Below are 17354 nucleotides of genomic sequence, written 5' to 3' on the forward strand. Positions count from 1 at the left end.
AGACACTGATTCACATATACAATTCTTCAGTCTTTTCAGCTGCACTGTCACATGTTATTCTTCAGTCCCCCCAACATACGGGTCCCAGAACTTTCTTTTGTTTTGCAATGTCTCTTACTCCGGCCCGGTTCACTATCTGCCAGAAACTGTTTCTCACACAAAGTCCTCTTGGATTCTTACAAGTTCTGGTACGAGGAAGATGATGATTCTTGTACTCTAAATATTTTCAACAACTGGTTTTACCCTGGGGATTTCTCTTTTGCCCCAAGGGCGTGCTTCATGCCCCAGCTCCATGGGTTGCTTCTCTCACCAGCTCTCAGCTTCTCCGGGCTTCTCTCGCCCTTGGAAGTCATGTGGCGGTCCCACAACCTGGGATCCCTCAGAGGTACAACGGTTCCACTTCCCGCTTTCCAGCTCGCTGCCAGATACCTGTTTCTCCCGCTGTGGTCCTCGTGTCTCGGCTGTGTACTTCGCTGGGACGCATCTTCTGTCTGGGCAGCATCCCGGTCGCCCTCGGACCCTGTTCTCTGCATAGCAGCTCCCTCCAGCTCGTGGTTCCTCCAGGGAAGATCAGATGAGTGAAGTCCTTCCTCTCTTTTTATCTTTGGCAGGCTCATGTGTGGTTGAGAGCTAACATGTTCACCTTGGTTCCGCAACAGGCTCTTCCATCCTCTTTTCTTCTTCTTCGTGCTTGTATCTACAGTGCCATAGTTTTCCTTACTCTTCCTCGTCACAGAATGATTTCTTTCATACTCATAGACAGGTCTACTCTTCATAAAGTAAATATGAGTAGAAAGAGGGGGAAAAGAGGATGGGTTGTTTTGGTCCTAACAGTGTGGGTGGATCTGTTTTGGGGTGAGTGTGGTAGTTGTTATACTGCATTCTCCCTTGACAGTCCTCCCTTCCTCCACAGAGGGGGGGTCCCCTCCCTTGGGATCCTCCCGCTGAGTACCACCCCTATGGGGACTATCTGGTAGCGGCCTCACCTCCCTGGCCTCATGGGAAGGATCTCCCCCCATGGAAACAGTGACGACATCCTGGTATTCGTCATATTTCATCATTGATCCCTTGTTTTAATCCACTTTTTGCATTTCTGGGTAAATAAAAGAATGTAACTATCCTTCAGTCCTGTCTTTTAGTACATCCGGGTTGGCCCTCTTGACATTTGGCACCTGAGTGTCATTGATGTATAAGAATTTTTGTCAGTTCGTCGTGAGTTGCCGTGAAGGCAAGTGTAGGTGTGGACCTCGAAATGTAGTGATTATATTGCTAAATGAACTACAGAATTGCCAGTTTTTCTAATTCTGCTAAATGTTCTCAGCTTTCAAATCCATCTAACTCGAGCAGTCTGTCTTCTGTTGTATGCAATGTAAATGTGCCCATCCTATTCTAATCCGCATGCAGGGCCCCTTATCGTCCTTTCGTCATGTGCACTTAAGCACGCTCGGAAACCATGTTTCAATGCCCTAGGATGCACAGTTTCAGAGATATTTGTGCTGCAATGCACTGCACCGCGGCAGGGTGAGGCGAAAGGTGGGGAGAGTGCACAGAAGGTTCCACTATGCTGCAGCACGCCAACTCTCGCTTGCCCTCCACGTCTGCTCCGTGATATGTAAGCCAGCCACATATGCCCATTCTTAGTGCAGTTTCCTTCAGAGTGAAACGCACATCAAGCGATATGCGTCTCGGAACAGCGACCTCCAAGATCCTTGATTTTGAACATTTGATGAGTGTTAATCATGTATGTCTACAGAACCTGTGCGGAGTACAGATACTTTTAGCTAGTTACTGATAATTTAAGCCTTGAAAAAGCACCTGTGAGCGGGAAAAGATTGTCGGACAGTTCCTAGATCTGTCAGCCGTCTATGATTACAACATGGCTTTTGTTCAACCTATTGGCCAGCAAGTAACATGAATAAACCACAGTACTTTGCAACAACCTGTCTGCATCAAAAAGAAAAAGGACACCATCGCTCTGTGTGTCATTTTCTTCCCGTTCCCGGTTCTCTTCCTTGAGAAAACTGCAGCAGCGGTCGAGCCGCGAATTGAAGTCTGACGGCTCTGTTCCTCACTGGATCCAAGCATGTGACCATTAACCTTCTTTTACTTCCTCTGCCATCATGCCAGAGTGGTGTTATCTTTGCTGGTATCTCCAGTGCCACGGACACTATAATCTTCAGCTCCGGCACCAGCTGTGCCTGTGCGAGTGGCCCAGACAGAACATTTTTTCCAAAACCTTTCAAGACGTTCCCATATAAGAGTCACAGTCACAACTACACAAACAGTCACAACTCTGCAGAAATCATTGCTTCCCTTGCAAGAGACTTGTGAGATGCAAGTAGCCTCAATTTTGCACGGACTCTGAAATTGGCACATCAAAACGTTCAGCTCTGGACCCTGATTATGGCTCCTTTAGAGCTGAGATTAGCAAATGCAGTTGATAACTTGGGCCTGGCTGCACTGTCAGAAGCGGGTAAGACTCATGCTCTGGCAGATATTTTGGACCCAAAGATAAGTAACTTGCAATTATTCCACTCTAGTGGGGCTCTGACTGCGCCCCTCTAGAAAAAGATTTAAAAGCATACAACCAGCACTTTTGACCTGTTGCTTTTCACTGTTCATTATTTTCCTTGTGAATAAAGCTACCATAGCAGGTTCTAGACCAATACCTTCCCTACATGTGTCATGTCTTCAGTTTCTCCTCCCAGGTCCACATCTTACTCCCAGCCTCCCGCTTCTACACCACAAGCACAGGGTAACACTCGAACATCCCGCAACCCACGCCAGTCTTCGTTCAGACTGCGACCATTCTTTTACTGGCACCTACCTTGGCGTTGCTATCCCAAACAACGTTGGTATAGAGGAGCACGAAACAACGCAGGTCGCGTGCCGCGTTGTGTTCACATAAGGAGAAAAACAAAGCGCCTCGAGTCACGTGCTTCTACATCGACGGCTGCTTCCTTCACTACGAGGGTCACCTGATTCGACTCCACGCTCCCGGAGCAGAATCACGTGATCCCTGTATGCTGTTAAAAGAACGAAGGAAACAATCAACAAACGCTTCACAGCTGCTTCATTCCTTGAGTGCTGCATAGCGTTTAGTTGTCACGTTTGGAACTTTGGCTTACTCGACCACGGAACTCTTTTGGATTGAACTGCGTAAACCCTGACACTTTGCTTGGAACTTTGGCTTACTCGACCACGGAACTCTTTTTGGATTGAACTGCTTAACCCTGACACTTTGCTTGGAACTTTGGCTTACTCGACCATGGAACTCTTTTTGGATTGAACTGCATAAACCCTGACACTTTGCTTGGAACTTTGGCTTACTCGACCACGGAACTCTTTTTGGATTGCATTTTCTTTTCCCCGTTGTCAAGTTGAACGGAACACCCGGTGTCCTTGGAATTTCGATTGGACTTCGTGCCTCTGCCTGTGATATTCCTGCCTGCCCCAGATATCCTTCCTCCCCTATCCCTTCAAAGTGTCCTGCCCACCAGACTGGGGTAAGCTTACACACGTTGATTCGCCTTACTGCATTTTCATTCGTTTTCTGTTAACTGACCTAACCATTATTGCCTTACAGCGGTCAGGGGGTCCTTCCGGCGTTCCCGTTTCCGGCCTTCGGCACTCTCACCTGTGGCCTCAAAGATTGCACTGATAGTAATTCCTAAATCTATCAGTGTGGTACTTGGGGACGGAGGTCCTATTAATCTGCACGACCATCAAGTACAACAGAACAACATGTCCCCCTGATAGGGGGGGGGGTCTAAAAAAACACAATGCTTGGCGACGAAAGGTGTTCAATCAAGCTTCTTGGCCTTACTCCTCCTCAACTTCTCCAGTCTCATACGCTTAGGATGGTACACTCACCTTCTACGGGGGGCCGCAGAGATGGATGGTTATCACTTTTCATTGGGTCTGCAGGAATCCTACCAGCTGATGTGTCAGGATGGAAAAGGGCAGCTAAGCATCTGTTGCTGACAGGCTAAAATACTGCAAACTGCTTGGGACATACGATGGGCAAGATTACAGTATTAAGATGACATTCCTAGACTACAAATTGCACTTTGCAGTTCAGACAAACTAGCTGTACATGCCATTCTCTGGATCTGACTGGTTTGGGACAAAGGGAGTTGAGAGCCAGAAACTAATTTAGGTCTCCTAATATACAGCCAAGTCTTTGGGTGTGTCGGCCTAATCGTTGTCTTTTTCTTCTAGTAGTGGGTTCTACAGATAGTACTCCTTCCCTCCCAAGGCTTGAGGTTTTTCCTGCCATTAGCACACTCATAAACAGAGGGAAAGGTAATTTCTTCCCACAGGGAGCAGGGGTGCTCCTGCTTTGGTTCCAACCATCACTTTGGTGGTTAATCTGCTTACATTTTTTCCTTGAACCATCAGCACATCTCTTCGGTGGGGACAGGCTTTGACGCTTTTTGAGAGCTTGGAAGAACATTGCATCAGGCAGTTAATAGCTGCAAAATGCGGTGCAGGGCTACTGGTTACCCACCTTGCCTTCGGCTGATCTGGAGCCACTCCTCCTTCAAGAGATCGCTCAGCTGCTGCTGTGGGACCTGGTTTCACTTGTTCCAGCTATTTCCATTACCTCCTTGTCCCCAAGAAAGACTGACAACTCAGATCTGTTCTACATCTGAGACTCTGCAACAAATTCCTCCATAAGTACCGTGTCAAGGTGGTGACCCTGGCAGAGCTCCTGGAGGCTTTGAAGCTGATCAAATGCCTTGTATCTGTACATTGTTAGCTCGTGTCCTTTGTGTCCTTTTCCACCACAAACGTTGCAATTACCTTTGTTTTGCAGTGAAACGTAGCACCTCATTACTTTGTAGGGCTCGTATTCTTCCTCACTTGTACCTAAGATTATTCATGAAGGTCATCGCACTGGTTGGGCCCCTCTTTACAGGAGGAGTGTGCACAGCTTTCCTTACCTTGATGAATGCTAAGGGCCAACTCTGGATAATAAGCTCTAATGGACCTCTGGGCGATATGCATCCTTTTCCATACATTATATTTCTCCATCAACGTAAGGAAGTCTTTTCTGGCCTCCCCCAGTTTATAGGGGGGTAGACCTGGATACAGAGCGAGACATGGTTCCCCGACCCCAGAGAAAGGGAGTCAACTAATGAGAATATGGTAGCTCTTTTCAAACCAAACCTGGGACTTTCGGGTGTGATTCCCTTGAGTATGCTAGGGCTCCCGGCATCTTGCATTTTCCTAGTCCCAGAAGCAAGACTGTCAGTGTGGTGCAAGTTCCACAGGGACATGAAGGATATATTCCTGCCCCCACAAGTTTGCAAGGACCTTTTTGGTGGGCATGCACACCTATCTGCTTTAGGATATTCAATCAAATGTGGCAAATAGTCAATCTGGTCATGGATGCTTCCTTGATTGGATCAGGAGCTCATCTGCTAGATTGTTCGGTGACAGGTCTGCAGGAAAAGTCCTACCACATCAAATTGCTGGAACTAAAGACAGCCCATCATTCTTCTACCTTGCTCCCCCCAACCCTCTGACCCTCCCCACACCAGCCTACTTCTGCAGGAGTCTGTCCTGATACATTCTGGTTTCACCATCACCGTCTTGTGGCCAATGCTGGATTTGACTTTTATGGACTTCATTGACTCACGGTGTGTCACCCTTTCTCATGGTGGCCCTGAATCATGCTGTTGCCATCTTCATCTTGTATCCAGGCTTGCAACAGTATGGGCCTCATTACGCGGTAGGCGGTAGCCATGGTGCTATTAGTGCCATGGCTACCCCCTTACCGCATTCCGGGTCCGGGTTCCCGAAATAGGAACTTACCGGGTCATTCCAACCTTGGAGGAACCAGTAAGTCCCCATTCCAGTAACCATTCCCCATTCCCATTCAAGCCCCCATAGCGGGACATACCTTATCACCTATTGAGTAGGAAGGCCCTGGTCTTCTTTTGGAGTCAGCATGATGTTTAACGTCTTTTTGGCCCTTTTCTAGGGGTTCCTTTGCTTCTTTGTGTATGTTGTTAAGGGTTTCAATCCAGGAATCAACCGTAGGAACTGGTGTAGGATGTGGGAGAATGGATGGTAGAAATGAAGGGTGGAATCCTTGACTACAGAAGAAAGGGCTGGTTTTGATAGCTGAGTGATCCGAATTGTTGTAGGGCGAATTCAGCCACAGGTATCAAGAGTGACCAATTGTCCTGGACCTTGGTGGCAAAACAGCGAAGATATTGTTCCAGAGTTTGGTTTACGTGCTCAGTAGCTCCATTGGTCTGTGTGTGATAACCTGAGGATAAGGCACGTTGGATTCCCAGTATACGACATAATTGTTTCCAAAACTGGGATATGTACTGGGGTCCCCTGTCAGAAATGATCTTGGAGGGTAGTCCGTGGAGTCGGAATATGTGTTCCAGAAAGATTCCGGCAAGTTCAGAAGAAGATGGCAGTTTATATAAGGGTGTAAAATGAGCCATGTGAGTAAACAAATCAATGGTAACCATGATAGTTGTGTAGCCCCTGGAAGGCGGCAGTTCCACGATAAAATCTGTGGCGATGAATTACCAAGGTCTTGTTTGTATTGCTGGTTGGAGTAGGAGACCTGCCGGTTTCTTGTTATCATGTTTGTTTTGATTGCAGACTGCACATGTTTGGATGTAAATCTGGACATCATCCCTCATCTTCGGCCACTAAAACTGTCTTTGTATTAGACAGAGGATGTTGGTGATGCCACAGTGTCCTGAATGAAGGGTATCATGACATAGGCTTGTGATCTTTTGTCGCAGTCTCGGAGTGGGAATGACCAAGGGATTGTCCTTGAACAAATATCCGTCCTTCGTTTTGAGATTCCATCGGTTATTACCATTAAACTCCCTCCAGGTCTCAGAGGACTGAGTTTGAATCTGAATATCCTCCAGGAGGTTGATTGCTTGGGCAACGAATATTGTATGGGGAAACATCTTTGGGAAGGATCGATCTTCAAGGATTTTGTAGTCAGGACGTCGGGATAAGGCATCAGCTATTATGTTGTGTGTTCCAGGTACATGATGGATTTGAAATTGGTATTGAGCAAAAAAGAAGGCCCAACGGGTTTGACGACTGTTTCTACATTCTAGGGATTGCAGGACTTGAAGATTCCGATGGTCCGTGCGGACCTGAACAGGGTGTTTTGCTCCCAGGAGTAGATGACGCCAATCAGTGAAGGCTTGACGGATGGCTAGCAATTCTTTTTCTAGAACGGAATAAGGGGTTTCGCTGGAAGTCAAGGTAAGAGAAAGATAAGCGATGGGGTGCTCTAACCTGTCATCCAACTCCTGTTTCAGGACTGCCCCGATGGCGTAGTTGGAGGCATCAGTTTCCACGAGAAAGGGTCGGTCAATGTCAGGTTGGGCTAAAATGGGGGCTTGTGTGAACTCCGACTTTAACCGTTGAAACGCCTTATCTTGGGCTGCTGTCCAGTGAAAGGGAGTATCCTTTTTCAACAATGTAATGATCAGATGTACAATCTCCAAAAAGGAGGGTATACATTTCCGGTAGAAGTTGGCAAGCCCCAGGAAGGATTGAATTTGTTTTACAGTAGTTGGAACAGGCCAGGATAGAATGGAATCTACTTTCTATGGATCCATTCCAATTCCTTTTGGGCTAAGGACGAATCCAAGATAGTGAACAGTAGATACATGGCAAAGGCATTTCTCGGGTTTAGCCAGGAGCTTATGTTCACGTAGACGTTGTAAAACTGCCTTTACATGCGCTTCATGCTTCAGATGGTCCTTAGAGTATATCAGTATGTCGTCCAGATATACAATGACGAAGAGGAACAGCATATCGGAGAACACCCGGTCCATAAAACGTTGGAAGACCGCTGGGACATTGGCAAGTCTGAAGGGCATAACCAAGTATTCAAAATGACCCAAGGGTGTTCTAAAGGCTGTTTTCCATTTGTCACCTTCCTTTATACGAATACGATGGTAGGCACCTCTGAGATCCAATTTTGTGAACATTACAGCTCCTCTTACTGCTTCCAGGATGTCCGAGATGAGGGGCAGCGGGTAGCGGTCCTTGAGGGTGCATTGATTAAGGACACGGTAATCTAGACAGGGTCTAAGCTCCTTGGTATCTTTCTTGGGAACGAAAAACACGAAGCTCCCGCCGGAGACTTGGATGGTCGTATGGTACCGTTTTCCAAGTTAGTATCCAGGTATTCTCGGAGGGCTCTTTTCTCAGGTACTGATAGAATGAGCATCCTCCCAAAAGGAATCACCGCTGAGGGTTCAGTATCGATGGCGCCGTCCTCTGGTCTGTGAGAGGGAAGAGCTTGAACTATGGCGGTCGAAAATACATCTGTATAAGCCTGATAGGCACTGGGAATCTGGATGATATTAGAGACAGTGAGTGGACCTTGCTGGTTTGCTTATGAGTCTTCAGAGGATCTTGACAAGGAGTCTAGGGATAAACAGTGGGACATACAATGTTCTGAACCAAGAAACAAGGATCCTGCTGCCCAGTTGATGTAGGGGTTATGCTTCTGTAACCAGGGCATGCCTAGAACCATTGGGTAATGGGCAGATCTTATGATGTTGAATTTGGTTCTCTCTTGATGGTGGTTTATAGAAAGCAGGATCTCTTGAGTTTGAAGGGTTATGGGTCCTGAAGAGAGGGGTCCCATCAATAGCCTCTAAAGATTGCATGATCTCTCAAGTTTCATATGGAATATTATGAGAAGTGACCCAATCATGGGGCCTCATTACGACCGTGGCGGTCCGGAAATAACGGTGGCAGTAAACCCGCCGCCACCGTTGTTTCCGGACCGCCTGATCCCGACCCCTGCAGGCGGGAGGTGATGTTCCCGCCAGGTCTGACCTGGCGGGTTTAACACCGCCCGCCTGCAGGCGGACGAGGAAACACCGGCAGCATTACAAGATGCTGCCGGTGTTTCCATGATACCGATTCCCATTGAGTCCCATAGGACTCAATGGGAATGGGGATTTACACCATTCCGCCTCCGTGATTCCCGGAAAACCGGGGTTGTAATGTCCCGGTAATTCCGGGAATCACGGAGGCGGAATGGTAATAAGAGTCCGGCGTTAACCAGGCGGTTTTACCGCCTCGGTTAACGCCGGACTCGTAATGAGGCCCATGATCTATGAATATCCCGATGGCCCCGCAATCCACTAATGCCAAAATGGGGTAAGATTCTTTCTTGGAAGGCGATAGAAAGGCCTGCAGAATCACAAGGTTGTTTTGTCCAGGAGAGTTCAAGGATGGAATAGATGTGGAGCAAAGATCTCTCTCCCGAAACTGTGCTCCATGTAGGATCGGGAGCTGGCGTTTCCGGAACGCCGTGGAGGAGCAATTGGACGAGATGTTTATCAGAGGCACAATACATGCACAGACCAGTGTGAATCAGTTGCATCCTCTCTTGCGGGGTTATGGGTCCGTGGAAGGCCCCAACTTGCATGGGTTCTGGGTCTGTGGTCGGAGAAGCTGAAGGCTCCGGTCTAGAAGGATGGTCGGTAGTGGCCTTTTGGAAGGGTGACTTAAATTTCTTCTTCTCCACCTTTCTTTCCTGGATACGAACGTCGATTTGCAAGGAAAGATCCATGAGAGCCTGGAAAGAACTTGGGCGAGCTACCCTGGCTGGCTCGTCCTTTATCTCTTCATTCAATCCTCTTCGAAAGAGGGTGAAGCTAGCCCCTGGAGACCAGTCGCTTCCTTGGCGAGTTGTTTAAAGCAGGTCACATAGGTAAGCATATCCTGGGATCCTTGTTGAAATTCTAGTAAACGTTCTTGAGCACTGTAAACCTGCTCTGGGCGATCAAACATGGCCTTTAGCGCCTGCACGAAGCCATCATAATCATTCAGGAGGGCGTTGCCCGAATTAACTAAGGGAGTTGCCAAGGTCAAGGCATTACCAGTTAGGTGTGAGATCATAAACCCCACCTTTGCTCTAGGAGTGGAGAAGTAGTAGGGCTTAAAGGTGAAGTGCACTAAACATGAATCGAGGAAGGCATGAAGGGTCTTCGAAGAACCATCATATTTATCCACTACTCCTCCCAATAACACGCTTTCTTTGGTTGCGTTGTCACGTGACAAGACCAGTTGTTTCAACGCAGCATTCTCAGCCTTAAGATTTTGGACTTCTGTTGTTAACTCCTGCATGCCTCGCATGAGGTCTTGAACTGCGGCCTCCATTTCAGTAACTGTATCAATTTGTTGGCATCTCAATCTGTCACAAGTCTCTCCCCTTCTCACCTGTCTGTATTGTTTACTTGTGATCTTCGGGGATGTCTTCTTTCGCACAGTTCGGGATTTATATAACCCTGTGCATGGGTCCTCGGATTCCAGCGTGTGGTCCGTAACCCAACTCCTGGATACGTTCAGATGTCAGAGACCAGGAAATAACGAGGTTCGCACTCGGAGACCCGAATGCGATAGAAATCCAGGATATGCAAAGGTAAGGATAAGGGGAAGGAAGGAAGAACAGGAATTCAGGGAACTGGGAACCAGGAATCAAAGGCAAGCGCTGAACGAGCTCTGGCAACACAAGTCCGACTGCTGCAAGCGGTAGCGTTGAGACGCGCAGGGCCGCTGGGCGTGTCTGCTTTGTAGAATGTAGAGCGTGTAACGCAGAGACTGGCAAACAGCGTTCGGCATTCAGCGGCCATGTTGGGAGGACTACTGAATTCAATCCCCTATGGGTCAGGGACCACGAAGTCCAGAAGGGACGCAAACGGCGGTTTATGAGAGCATGTCTTAGATCTTGCACTATCTGAAATGTCGTCAGGCCGAGTACGATAGTTAATTTCACATCCTTACTGTTCATGGCCTGTAAGAATGTAATTGTATTTTCCCTTGTTCCCTCCCTTGCCTTGAAGCGCTTTGAAACACATTGTGTATAGGCGCGATATAAATAAACTATCATATCATATCATCTAGAATTTTGTTTGCTCTTACCATCAATCAAAGGCTGGACTGTGCAGGTCCCCACAGACAACACTAACACTATTCACTACATCAGAAGGATGGGTGGTGTTGCATCGCTGAATTTGTGCAGAGGGCATGGTCCCTTGGTTTTGGATGAGGGGGAATGAGGTATCAGTGACAGCATCATACCTCTTCGTCATTTCCATTAGGGGTCTTGCAGCCACTTCTGCCTTGCAGATGGGTATCTATTTATTAAAGATTAGCCAGGCTGGCCCGTGGGCTTCTGTACACACCTTCATGAAGCACTATCCCCTGGATCCTCTGGCAGCTGAGGAAGGTTGGGTGGGCAAGATGATTCCCGCTAAATATCCTTATTTGAAAGAGCATTCTCTTCCTTCCCATGCATCTTTTCAGTCTTGTGGCATGGCTTTGGGCATTTTCTTAAAGATGAATTATCTTTGGGAGGAATTAATTACATTGTAAGAGAAAATAGCTTACCTTTGGTAACGTTGTTTCTAATTGATACAATAATTATTTGCGCAAATGCCTAATCACCTTCCCACCATCTCCTCTACATTCAGTTCTCAAATATTGTTTAATTGACATTTTTGCAATTTCGTTTTCATGTGACTACCCTGCTGTTCCGTGAGTTTGCCTGGCGGTAAAAAGGCACATCTTAGAAAAATAGTGCGTGCAGCTCCAGGTCTATAGATCTATGGATGGTATCACGTCTGACACAAAAGAGCACCAAACACTGTGTCCGAAGGGCATTTCCAAGATGAGGAATCTACTGGAGGAATTTTTGTATCCCTCTGAAAAGTGGTTGCTGCAAGGCATTTGTTCTTATTTTGTAAATTGAAATGACTGAGAATCCTACAACATCTGCAGCCCCTGCAGCTCCTCGAATACTCTTAACATACAATCAACTCAGACTACTCACGATGCAGATCCTTTCAGGCTAAATGATACGTCATTACACTAACATTAACGTTCAGTAACAGATCAATAACAGTACTTTATCTTGTCAGTTGATAAAACAATGTGCATTCTGTCAATTTCCTCTCACACTAGACACATGGCAGGGTCATGAGTAGTGTCGAGCAGAATCAGCACACACAGATGTGCGCTGCCCAGGAGGTGAACTAGTCTCCTGAAACAGAACTAGTTGTCATTCACTCCCAAAATATAACCTCTGTCCTCAGAACAGAACTACATTATCAAACTTTTCCAGTGAAACACTTGACAAAATCCCCTGCCTGACCTTGGGGACGCACAGTGTGATGGTCGAGTGGGCCTGTTGCTACCACAAGCTAGTGGATGGTAGGCCAGGAGGAGATAACAGGGGGGATGCCTAAGCCCCCCGAAGCTCGGTCCCCACTCAAAGTCAAGAGCCAGTAACAGGAATGTATACACTCCTACCACACCTACAGATGCATGGGTCCACCAAAGGGCAAACATATAGGCACTCCTACCCTGCTGATACCAGGGTACACCACAAGGTAAAAGGAATGCCCCAATCCAGTAGGGAGACGTCCCTTCTCACGCGACTAACACACTATGAGAGACTTTCAAAGTCCCTAGCAAACCAACAAAAATAAAAGCCTAGAAATTGTAGCCTCTACCTTAAGAGAAAAATGTTGGTGGTGCCCAGGGAAACCTTCCTCATTGTCACTCGTGTTCACCCAGTCTGCGGAAGACCTATGGTTTACAGTGTTTCACCCGAACAATGTAGACCTAATTTGCGTTGACTGTGCAAATGAGAATGTAAGCAAGCCCCATTGTCCCAGCTTTACTAGCATCAGGGAATTCCAAAGTTTCAAATTCCCCATGACAAAGACATTGTAAAGGTAACAGGCAGCTTTGCCTACCAGAGGATGTTCTGACTTCAAATATGCATGCCAAGAGAGCAGAGGGACCCAGATTGACATAGACAAGGGTTTCAATTGGGGTGGAGGGCACCTCCGCTCTGTTCCGGATAACGCAGGAAGATGCTGGGTAATTTTATTCCACCCCCTTCCAAACCACATGACCACCATGGTCCAATCACAAGACAGCACAACCCTCAGTACACAGGTGTCCTCAATATCCTTAAGCAGCACCCAAGCAGAGGGGGGATCTCTACTATAAAAAAGAAGCAGCTCAGTCCGGTACTGGCAATTTGGAGTGTTTCAGTAAGACTTTGTTTGAGAAAGTAGTTTGGGGGAGAGTGGTGAGAGATAAAAGTACTGAGAGGAGAGAAGGAGTAGAGCTCTGAGGGTTGGAAAGAATGTCTGGAGGAAGAGAGTGGAATCATTATGAGAGAAGAGTTTTTGCGGAGTGTAGGGGGGCAGACCGTCAGAGAAGGATAGGGAGCTGTGAGAAGGTTGGAAGAGAGGTGCCCTCAGGAGGCCAACACACCAGGAGGGGGGAAGGAAGTTCAAGCTTTTTTCATCAATGGTGTTGAGAGAAGACCTAGTGAGGGAGATTTGGCTATTATACCTGAAGAGGTGGAAGGGGAATGGGTACCACTTCTGGAAATAGAGAGTAACAGACAACTGTTCAGCCAGAAAGACCCAACGTTGCTTATAACAAATAACATTTGCTTAGTTGGTCTACTCTGTTGCAGGACGATGGTAGCTTTTTTTCTACACAGTAGAAGTTGTCTATATGGGGGTTGCAAATCTACAAGGTGAATCCTGCCAGGTTGCTTTGAACATGTGCCGTATGGCCCGTGGGACTTGCCTCATCGCTACACAAGATAGACAGCCTCTGAACTTGTGAGGGTTCATTTACTAATCCAGCTACTTTTTGTGTTTGCTTAGACTTACCATCCCGAGTTCCACTTTAATCTATGACTGAAGCGTACATATGTACCAGATATTTATGACCACAAGCTCACTTAGCGTGGGCTACACAATGGAAAACAACAATAGTTAACTACTGTTAACAAATGTTGAACTTGAAAGCACTACTGAATAGCCTTGTGCTGAAGACTCAGTTTCTAGCAGAGGTTGGTAGGGAGAGTGGTAAAAGGCATACTAAACTTGATTTTTACTTTTCATGACATTTAGCAGTGACTCTTTTTTAACCTTCTTTTCATTTTTGTGTGCAGGTCTCTTATGTCGATTATCCGTAAGAAGCCTGCTCCCAGCAACACCATAGCCTTGAAGGGAATGACTGCACAGGTGGAAACAGGTAAGGATAAAGGGCTAAGTGGATCATGCACCAGGCCACCAGCAGAATCATGTCTGCTCCGATTAGCTGAAATGCGGTTTCAAGGTTGGGCTTCCTATGCTTAAAGGATTAACCTATTCTGGAAATTAAGTTGCGGGTCCCTGTGGGTGCTTATATTCTTATTGTAGAATCTCAGCATGCACCCATTTCAACCTTTCCAGTCCGTTCGTAATGCAAGCCATGCTTGATCTTAAAGATCTCAGGGCTTGTTGGGCCTACTCATCATCACACTCTTAATCTATGTACAGTCATGTTTTCATATATGGTGAGAAAACAGGTTGAGGGAGTTGTAATAGTCCAGGTTGTGGGACGTTCAGCCACAAATGCTAGCAGAGAAGGCAGATGAGGCCATATACAGTGTTGCGTAAGCCTGCTTTGGGTGGGTAACAGCCGTAGCAAGTTTGATTCCCATCCAGATTCACCATGTTCTGTTGACCATGAAACACCGACCTTTTTGTCTTAAGCTTCATGTCATTGGATTGATTGCGGGACTTATTGGGTTGATGGTTATGGTCATGGTTGGTCTTATTGGGATGATTGATGCCTTTGTTTTGCTCAACTTGTTGAGTTTTGGTTTTGATGTCATTGGTGGGCGTACTGTTAGTCTTGTAAAGTTGATAGTCTGTTCCATGTTTGATCTTGTTGCATGGATTTTTAGCCCCATTAAATGTAATGTTGTACTCTTTTCTGGCCTCATTGGATTGATTGTCCCCCACTTTGATGCTGTCTCAGTTGGATGTTCTCATTATTCCTTCCACTTGATAGTTTGCCTCGTTGAGTTGATGAGAGCTACTGTGTGATTTGTTCCTAGGGCAGTATTGGATGTACAACGCGTATCTGGCAGAGGATACATTGTTCGAGGGGATTGGGTCCTCCGACGTATTCCATATCTATGACATGTAATCACCACAGCTGTGCTGCTTCGGAAACTTTTTTCGGCGTCTGCGTCCTGCGTCGACGCCGATGCGCCGTCGTCGAGGACCTCCTCCGACGTCCGACGTCATCCGATGTGATAAGTAGGACGCACGACGCCCATAGCCTCAGTTCCGTTTTTTCCGCGAACGTGTTGCTTCTTGTTTCTCGGTTTAAACGCCTCGACTCTTTGGAGTTCTGTTCTTCTCGGTTCTTTGAACCTGTTCGTTTGTGAAAATCCTTCAGAAGATGTCTTCTACTTCGTCTTCGACCCCGCGTCCGGGTTTCAAGAAGTGCGGGGAGTGTGGGTCCAAGATGTCGGTGACGGACTCGCACGACGCCTGCCTCTGGTGCCTCGGGGAGGCCCACGACACGGATGACTGTATCGACTGCCAGTCGCTCACGTCCAAAGCCTTACGCGAACGTAAGAAGAAGTTGTCGGTAGGTCGAGTGTCCAAGCCCCGGAAGTCCAAGTCTGCGGGGCTTTCGACGGATGATTCGAGGGGTGACTCTCCGTGTCGTCGTCGGAAGTCTCGTGGGTCTCCTTCTAGGAGTCGGTCTCACCACTCCTCAGCCTCTTCGAGGCATTCTCGGAAGCACCGACACCAGTCGTCTTCCAGGTCCTCTTCGGAGGGCTCTGCCCGGCACGTCGCTTACCCCTCCAGCCGTGCGACGCCGGAGGAATGGGCTTCCTTCGGGAAGAAGATGCTGGCGATTCTTGAGTCGCAGGGTACTCAACCGTCCGCGCCCCCGAGTGGGGTCGGTCGTGTGCGGTCGAGAGACACCGCTCGCAAGAGTGGTCGGCACGAGTCACGGGAGAGGTCCCGTTCGGACAAGGGGACTCGTTCTCGACGTACCCGTTCCAGGTCCCGGTCCTCGACGCGTTCGAGACCGTGTGCACCTGTGAGGTCTTCGAAGAAGGCATCTCTCGGCGCCGATGCCGGTTCTCTCGACGCTGGCGCCGATTCGCTCGACGCCATCGACGCCTTTCGTGACGGAGGTACCCCAGGGCACGGGTGGACCCCCTAGGAAGGCTCTAGTTAAGAGCAAGCACTCTAGGGTGCCTTCTTTTCGCCGCCTGGACTATATTTCAGAGGCGGATGAGGATTCTGATGGCCTGGTTCCTAGTCAGGTTCCGGATGAAATTGTCTCGGGCCATAGTCAGTTTGACGAGTTGAGACAGTCACTGCATGATGCCAGTGGACTGGACACCTCTCCGGAGGTGGAGTTTTGTAGGCCTGAGCCTGGCTCTCATGCTGATTCCTCGTACCGGCGCCTTATGGCTAGGGTTTCTGAGTACTTGGGATGGTCTGCTCCCCCAGGGGAGTTTGTGCAGGATGATCTGACGGACATCCTTGATGTTGGTCCCCCATCTGACCCGGTTCTGCCGTTCCATATGGCTTTACAGCGAAGGGTGGCGGCGGCTTGGACTGCTCCGGAGAGTCTCCCGGCGGTGGGCAGATCCTTGTCGCGAAAATACCGTCCAGCCAGTGGCGACCCCTGCTACTTGACCAGGCACCCCACTCCGGAGAGTTTGGTGGTGCAGGCGGCCACGGCCCCGGCGAAGCAGGCGTCGTACCCTACCATCCCTCCTGATAGGGACGACAAACGTTTTGATGGCTGGGCGAAGAAAGTGTTTTCTTCTGGTGGTATGGCGCTTCAGGCGGCCAACTCCATTTGTGCCTTGTCGCGTTTCACGCACACTCTGTGGAACTGTATTGCGTTAGCGGCTGAACATATTCCCGAAGGGGACGAACGGGATGGTTTCCTTGCTATGGTCCAGGATGGTAAGGATGCCATGTGTGAGTCCGTTCAGTCGGGTTTGGACTTAGCTGAATGCGTCAGTAGGTCCATGGCGGCGAGCACCGTGATACGCAGGTTTGCTTGGTTGCGGAAGTCGGGGTTTGCTCCTGATGTGCAGTCCCGGCTCCTCAACATGCCCTTTGACGGTGAACACCTTTTTGGCAGCAAGGCTGACGAGAGCCTTGAGAGGTTGCAGACCTCAAAAGCTGCAGCGAAGTCGTTGGGCGCTGCAGTTCGCCAACCTCTGCCTTTTCGTCCTAGGGGACAGCAGTGGAGGGGTGGTTCCTTTCGCTATTACTCATCCTTCAGTAAAGCGAGAGGAGCTGGCAGTCAAAGAGGCCAACGCAGGGGTACCAGAGGTGGACGACAGGGTACCCGTGGTGCCAAGGCCGCTCGGGCAGTTGCCTCTTTGCCCTCAGGTAACGCCGCAGCCGCTCCCACTCAGTCGTGAGGCCATGTCCCATGGTTCGCCGGTTGGGGGAAGGCTGGCGCAGCATCTTGTAGAGTGGCAA

The 17354-nt window shown here is 48.4% G+C and overlaps 1 protein-coding gene across 1 annotated transcript in view; it reads left to right on the plus strand.

The window, feature by feature from the left end:
- SHTN1 (shootin 1) overlaps positions 1-17354 on the plus strand; it is a 797962-nt gene that overhangs the window by 623463 nt on the left and 157145 nt on the right. The window contains exon 12 of the mRNA XM_069611915.1: positions 14006-14088. Within this exon, the coding sequence (XP_069468016.1) occupies positions 14006-14088 (83 nt within the window). The remainder of the gene's footprint in view (positions 1-14005; positions 14089-17354) is intronic.

The sequence above is a fragment of the Ambystoma mexicanum genome, chromosome 8, assembly GCF_040938575.1.
Source record: "Ambystoma mexicanum isolate Mex_15411 chromosome 8, UKY_AmexF1_1, whole genome shotgun sequence".
Classification (NCBI taxonomy): domain Eukaryota; kingdom Metazoa; phylum Chordata; class Amphibia; order Caudata; family Ambystomatidae; genus Ambystoma; species Ambystoma mexicanum.